At 34.0% G+C, this 7,392-nt stretch overlaps 1 protein-coding gene and 2 non-coding genes across 7 annotated transcripts; 2 read left to right on the top strand and 1 right to left on the bottom strand.

Annotated features, from left to right (window-relative positions):
- Positions 1–82, top strand: LOC136201811 (small nucleolar RNA snoR64a). Its single transcript, XR_010674149.1, has one exon. It is a non-coding gene; the product is annotated as a small nucleolar RNA snoR64a (small nucleolar RNA).
- Positions 83–368: 286 nt separating this feature from the next.
- Positions 369–453, top strand: LOC136201793 (small nucleolar RNA R38). Its single transcript, XR_010674132.1, has one exon. It is a non-coding gene; the product is annotated as a small nucleolar RNA R38 (small nucleolar RNA).
- A 673-nt stretch (positions 454–1,126) lies between these two features.
- Positions 1,127–5,273, bottom strand: LOC136235566 (protein BASIC PENTACYSTEINE6). 5 transcript variants are annotated; one of them, XM_066025306.1, is made up of 6 exons: positions 5,115–5,270; positions 4,698–4,738; positions 4,332–4,499; positions 3,256–3,310; positions 2,964–3,177; positions 1,127–2,493 (listed from the first exon to the last, which is right to left on the bottom strand). In XM_066025306.1, exons 5-6 carry the CDS (start codon positions 3,030–3,032, stop codon positions 1,549–1,551), a joined length of 1,014 nt encoding a protein of 337 aa, XP_065881378.1. In that variant the 5' UTR covers positions 3,033–3,177; positions 3,256–3,310; positions 4,332–4,499; positions 4,698–4,738; positions 5,115–5,270; the 3' UTR covers positions 1,127–1,548. The 5 variants fall into 5 exon arrangements, with proteins under 5 accessions (XP_065881378.1, XP_065881381.1, XP_065881379.1 ...); XM_066025309.1 differs by having other exon boundaries at positions 2,964–3,164; XM_066025307.1 differs by lacking the exon at positions 4,698–4,738 and having other exon boundaries at positions 5,115–5,273.
- Between the last annotated feature and the right edge of the window lie 2,119 nt (positions 5,274–7,392).

Below are 7,392 nucleotides of genomic sequence, written 5' to 3'. Positions count from 1 at the left end.
ATCATTTGCCGAATTACTGAATACTCAGGTTTTTTAAACCGGGTATTGTGATTCTTATTCGTTGAATAGGAAGATCTGATGCTCTTCGTATATATAAATTTGTTTTTAAAGCCATTGATGATTGTTGTTTGGTCACTGGAAAGCAGGTCCAAAGGTTTGTTTTTGTGTTGATAAATTTTGTATGATGATAAATTTTGTGCTGAACCTGATCACATGTGATCTGATAATGATGCTATTGGGTTTTAATTAGATTTTGATAATTTAGTCTATTTATTTGAAATTTTTATGATTTCATTTTAATATTTTTTCATGTATCAATTTATAAATGTTTTTATTTGAAAAAGAGGGTTTTTGATTGATCCCTTCAGTGCTGTGTATGATGAGAAATTATAATTATCACAGTTATCCCTGTCTGATAAATTTTGTGCTGATCATATGTGATCTGACATTGATACTATTGGGATCAAAACAAATTAAAATTTCTTTATTTTTTTACATGGATTTGATTAGATTTTGATAATTTGATGGAAGGAAAACATTAACTCTTATTGTACAATGTTAAAACTGTTTTCTTTTTCCCTTCATTTGAAGTTAGAAATGAGTTCTAAAATACCAATTTATGATAAACTGGGGTAAAGTTGCATATAAATTTGGATACTAGTGTGATGATATATGTTCCTATAATCTTGTTTTTATGCAAGGACATAACTGATATGAAATGCATACAATTGATTAGCAAAAACAAGTGCTGTATAACCTTAATTTTAGCTCATATTGAAAATCAAATGGACTTGAAAAAAGAATCTTGGAGTTATATAAAGATCTATACTTCCAATTTTTTTTAAAATATTTACTATAAAATGGAATCCTGGACCTTTGTACATTTTGCTACTGTGTTATTTTTATGTGAAAAATGATGTGTTGCAACATGTATTCGATCTTACAAGGACCCGATCTTTGCTGTAATTTCTACGACGAAAGGTTTCCACCACTGCATAATCAATTACAAGCTAAAACATCATTAGAACTTGAAAACATAAGATGAAAAGACTTGTTTAGCTACTAAATTTGTGCAATTACAGGATCTATTAGCAAAATGAGAAAAGAAACAAACTGCAAACCAGCAGACCACAAATATTGGCTATAGTAGGAGAGATGAATACAAATATCCGCGACAGTAGGAGAAATGCCGGTCTTGGAAAACATCCTTTTATTACTTAAAACAATTCTATTGGTTACCTTAATCTGAACAAGCAGTGAAACCATAATTAAGATGAAGACATCGTATCTATGCTAAATTTGGCACTTATGATTCAACACCACCTTGGAGAAGGACCATTTACAATTAACTAAGGTTACAATAACAAGCATAAGCTACTTTTAAGTACAGACTTGACTAATGTTCAACCGTGGCAATGATAACAATTTGCCGGAAAGACTATGCAACGTGGATGATATCAATGCAACGTGGATGATATCACATCATTATTTTCTTCCGTAGAATCATACAACATACCTTAAAATTAAATGCAATTCTCAGAATTTCTTCTACTTGATCGTGATGTAGCGATTGGTCCCATGTTTCGCCCAATGTTCCTTGAGATCTACTGGGTTTGACAGATCGTAACCTTCAGCAGCAAGCCGGCTAAGTAGTTTGCTGAAAGCACTTCCACTCATCTTTCTACCACCGACGCGCGCGTGCCTTTTATTTGGCACAGCGGGTAGTGGATACATTGACAGGGTTGTAGTACAACATGAGGACTGCCACCCACCATTTCCCCATTTGTAGCACTGCCTAAACACTCCAGTACAAGAACAGACTGGTGCTGGCATTGTTGAGTCATCAAATGCAATCTGGTTCAACCCCAAATCTTGATTTTTCCAATCAGACTTTGCTACAATTAGTTGTTTGTTCAGATCATCATTTCCACCTGACATATCCTGTTCATTCTTCCACTCATGAGACTTAACAAACATCATCTTGTTCAAGTCTTCGTTCTCCCTCTTAATCTTCCTTGGAGATTTTGAAGGCTTCTTGTTAGGAGGTGTCGCCTTGCCATCTTTTGATCGTTTACCTCGCCGTGGCTTTGATGCCTCGGAACCAACTGGTGACATAGGGATCGCATCATTTGTCTGCATTTCTCTAGCAACATATGAAGCTTCACTCGTGTGTGGCAGATGGTGTGTGTGCTGCTGTGGATGGTGCACATGCTTCACGCCACGTGAAATTTGGCATCCTGGAGGACAAGAGGACATATTTCCGTTTCCCATGGAGTTCTCACGATACTGAAGAGTTGCGATAGCATTATCTCTCTCCATTAGTGCATTATTTCGCTCAGCTATAGCCGAGTCTCGCTGAAGAAATGCCATATCTCGCTCTGCCATTGCTGCCTTCTTTTCTGAAAGTGCCATATTTCTCTCATGAATGGCAGCATCTCTTTCAGCCATGATGGCCATGATCTGTTTCATAGAAGGCTGAGTTTGCACCAGCCACTGCATTGACAACATTGAATTAAAAAACAATGCTAGCAGATATAATTATAGGGAAATAGTCAGGGGCATACACAGGATAAAGTTACCGCGGGGGCAAAATTTTAAAAGAGGTTGCTGGCTGGGCTGGGGGGGCCAACTGGGGGTTTTGACGGGGCCAAAATCCTTCACCCACGATACTAAAATGTATTTTTGGACTAGCTGGGGGGCCAACCCAGCCATAGTGTCGGACCGCCCCTGGAAGTAGTGTCATTATTCTACAAAAGTGTAGCTTTCTCAATCTTTCTTTCACTCTACATTGTACTACTTATTTGACAAAGTGCTGCACCTTGTGTTGATTCTCTAGTTATCTCACTCTTTTACAATATCATGTTCTGCAAATGAATGCACTTAAGTTGACTCTCTCTCCCTCTCATGAAAAAGAAGAAATTAAGACAAATGTTTTATTCTCAAAGAAGGTTGCTTGACAATACCTGACTCTGAGCTGTTTTAAATTGATCTGCTTTGTGCCTTCCATTTTCACGATGCCCACCATCATCCATTGCAATTCACAGTCGGCAATAAATACAGATGAGTGTTCACGAACTGCTTGAGAAATCTAGGTCAATTGAAGATTGGACGTCCAGCTATGCTGTAAATCCTATGTCTAAAAGCAGGGAAAAAACATCCATCCACTGCTTGTGTTTGCTACAGAAAAATTTGGTTAAATTGCCATAAAATGATGAAAAACTAAATGAAAGGGAACTTGAAATGGCATAACGTTACCATGGCGATTCATAATGACATGTGAATCCAATTTCTTTTAAACTTCCGTGAATCCCTATACAAGAAACAAAGAGGTATGGGATATGCATATACTTGTCTAGTCCAAGCAAGCCTAACTACTTCAAATTTAGAACATTGGAGTGCACAATATTACACGCAACATAAATGTTTATTGTCAATTTTAGAGAATCAAGTGCATATACTAGAAAGCAAAAAGCAAAAACAGAATCGGGTTTTAAGGCATAATGAGCAACATATCATAATGCCTGCTTAAATGGTTCTCATAAACACGAAATTAGCAAGCAGGAATGAGGCAAGAGAGTACATTTAGTGTTAAGAACATGCATCTCTCAGATATGTGATTTTGCAGTCAATGAGCAGCTTATGTTTTTTACAAATGAAAGAAAAATGTATGTCCAGTCCATCATTTGTCTCGGTATAGCATATAGCACAACAGTCAGTGCATATATATCCTAATTATGTAAGAAAGTAACACCTTTAAAGATAATTTAACACAAGGGGAAAACACATCCAGGTAAAAGAGAACAAGTAGAAACAAGTGATCCAGTAGTCATTGGTAAGGATTTGCTTGATAACAATAAGTTAAATAGCAATTTGCAATTTCTATTTTGTTTTAATATAATAAAATCCTTATTCCCGACTTTCATCGATCAGATTAATCACCAGATTCCTAAACACATTTTCACAAAAGAGCATAACAACAAAAGTTCTACACATAAACTTTAAAGAACCAACCACTAAATAAATATTCTCCATCATCATAGAACATTTTCAACTCATCAACATGCGTTCAAAGACTTTATGGTAAACAAGGAATTACATTGCTTAGTTCGATACCACCAAAAAGGTTCAAGTCATGTAAACTTTACAGCCAACTACATCTATAATATAATAACTTCTATACTTCCATTTATTTGTTTGTAGGGTCAGTAATGTAGCCTTATAAAACAATGTCATTCTTTCCAGCCCACTTCATGTAGTTTATACCATTCAAGGACAAATCAAAGGGTTATGGTTCACATTTAAGCCCTGCATTCTATTCTCAAAAGTCTTACCTCTCTAGTCTGACAATGAACAGAACACACTGCTTGGTGCTTAAATCTTCACACACGAACATTTCCCAGCATATGCATTTTCAGCTGATAACTTAAACTCAGCAGTTTCCCTCACTCTAGGCTTTCACTTTTGGTCCCATTTTTAAATATCATCAAGTTGGTTGGGAGCTGCATGTCAACTATGAGATCAACAAGATGGTACACAACTACATATACTTCAAGCTATTCCTAATTATAATTATTGTTAATATTTATCAAATAGTTTACCACATAATTCATTTCAGCTAGCAGAAGTGCAGCAAATGAACTAAAGAAAGTGGAAAGCAACATCCAGATTAAAAGCCTAAATTACGTTCAAAAACTCACCAAAGATCCAAATTTTCCTATATCCAAACAACTCCATAATCCTGAAATGATTGAAACATTCAATCTTCAGCTGAAAGACAGAATTAAGTATGTAATATCCGGTTCTAAACCATACTAAGCATAAATACTTGAATCTTGAACACTGATATGACATGGAATCTAAACCCATATAGACCACCAAGGCAACATTTTAATCGCAAAATTAAAGGAAAAAAAAAACCAATTGACAGCAAATTAAGCAGAATTTCAGCACAAGAAGCTTCAACCACCACAAATATGCAGGAATAATCAACTTAAATTAGCAATAAACACGAATGCTAGAGGCGATTAAAGTAGGTGAAAGAAGAAAACATGAGTACAAAGCTTAAATAAAAGAAAAACAGAAAAAGAAATTAAGAGAAGGAAATCAAAGCGTACAGTTGAGAAGGCAAGAGAGGAAGAAATACAGGGAAAAACCCTAAATTTGGTGAAGACGATGGGAAATCTGCAGGAAGAAACAGTAGAAGAAGAGAGCAAGAATTTTTGTTTACTTTTTTCAATGGGTGAGGGGGAGGGGGTTTTACCTGTATGTCTTTGTCTTGAAATGTTTATTATTATTTAATGAAAAAATGTTTTAATTTAGAAAAATGATAAATTACATCTATGGTCCCTTAACCTTGCCCCTACTTTTAATATGATATCTAATATCTAAACCTTAAAATCAAACATTATGACTCTTGAATTTAACAAAATGCCTTTGTTAGCGTTGATGAAGATGATCACGTCAATAATAAATAACTATCTGTTAAAAGAGGGTGTCTCTATGTTTACTTTGTTTTTGACAAAATAAGCTTTACTTTGTTTTTTCTACCATTGGATGAGTTTACTTTGTCAAAATCCATTACCATCTAATGGTGGGAAAAATAAAGTAAGGCTTACTTTATTTAAAAACAAAGTAAGCATAGCCTAACACGGTTAAAGAGTTGATAAAAATGATATTTTGAAAAACTATACTCTTTAGTTTTGTTTGATCAGAAAAGACAGAATGATTACTTAGAAAAATATAGTTTTAGCCAAAGATTTATTTATTTTGAAATTGTCAACCAATGATAATAAAAAAAACAGATCATTATATTAGTAAAATATAAATTTTAAGATTATAATGTTCCATTTGGAATTTTCAAAGTCATAATAAAAGTAAGAATAAAGTTGCACGGCCGTAGATGCAATTTGCCCTTTAAAAAAATAAATAAATATTATATATTTTGAAATAGAAAGGTAAAATTTCTTATAATATGCAGTTGCCTCCTTTTAATACTATCATGGTATTTTTCCCTCCCTTCAAAGAAACCTATAGAGAGAAGCTCTCTCTAGGTCTTCCACCTTTTCTTGTCGCCCGCCCACCTCCTCCTTCTCACCTATTCTTGGCACCACCCACCTCCTCCTCTCTGCTTTCTTCTTTCTTCCTTTTCCTTTTTTTCCTTTTCCAAACTTGATTTTTACAACCTTAAGCTAGAACAAAGCAATTAGATCTAGGCGGAGGAGGGAGAAGGAAGCTTGTCTTCCTTCTTGCTCCTTCCATCTATGGTTGTATTTCTGTTTTTCTAGCTTGTTAGTGTTTTCCTTTTGTTTTTGTTTTTTTGTTTTCAGTTGAAAACCCATACCTTTCTTCGGATTTTCTCCATCTGATTCGCATCTGTTAGCTATATCTCTGTCGTTTACGTTTTTTTCAGATTTAGCAAGAGCGGAAACGTGTTATTTTATACGTAGATATATAGATCTACGGGTTGCACCAGTAAAAAGGACTCATATCCAGGTAGTCCAGTTGGTCGGAAGAAACTAAATGATGACGATTGGCTTGCAGTGGCTTTCATCTGGAGTTGGATTCGGGAGAAGTATGAGTTTTGTCGTTGTACTGTTTTATTTGTACCTTTTATGGTTATTTTTGCTCTTTGTAGTCCTTATATTTCCTTTATGGATATTGTATTAGGCATTAGCTTGTACTTGTGTAAGGTTTTATCCCTTGCTATTTTCATGATGTACTTGTATTTTATCATCTAATGAAATGATTGAGGATCTTTATAAAAAAAAAAAATACTAGTTATTGAGTTGGATAAGGCCTATGAGCCCTTTTTACAACGTATCTACATAACAATTATTTTAACAAATTAATAATAATAATAATAATAGATTATTTTAGCAAATTTTGAAGGAAATTATTTAGTGTGTAAGTTGAAAATTAATTCAATTGCTCAAATTTTGGCAATTTCAAAAAAAAAAAATCACAACCATGTATCAAGTTTATTCATTTACCTCTTTACTTAATATCTTTTAGGCAAAAGATATATTTTGACTTTTGTACTAAACTAAATTTCTTTAATTGGTTTTTGTATTTTTATGTAGGCTCTTTTAGCGTATATACTTGTATTTTTCATCGAATATAATTCCTCACTAGCATTTTTATCTATCCAAACTTACTATAATGGTTTAGATGTATATGAATATCATACTTGTACACTTTAGATGTATATCATAAATAACATCTAAGTTTATCCCTAACCGGTTTTAGGAAAATATATATATTCCTAACGCTAAAAATGTATCCTCAAAATTCCAACTCTAAGCAATTTTAGACTTATATAATGGTGGAGTTAGCTTTTGATTACTTAGTGTGCAAAAAATAAACATAACTTGCATAAATGAGCTTAATTTTTTT

The sequence above is a fragment of the Euphorbia lathyris genome, chromosome 7 (assembly GCF_963576675.1).
Source record: "Euphorbia lathyris chromosome 7, ddEupLath1.1, whole genome shotgun sequence".
NCBI lineage: Eukaryota > Viridiplantae > Streptophyta > Magnoliopsida > Malpighiales > Euphorbiaceae > Euphorbia > Euphorbia lathyris.
Note: the sequence above shows the minus strand (reverse complement) of the source record. Positions and strands in the feature narration are given on the sequence as shown.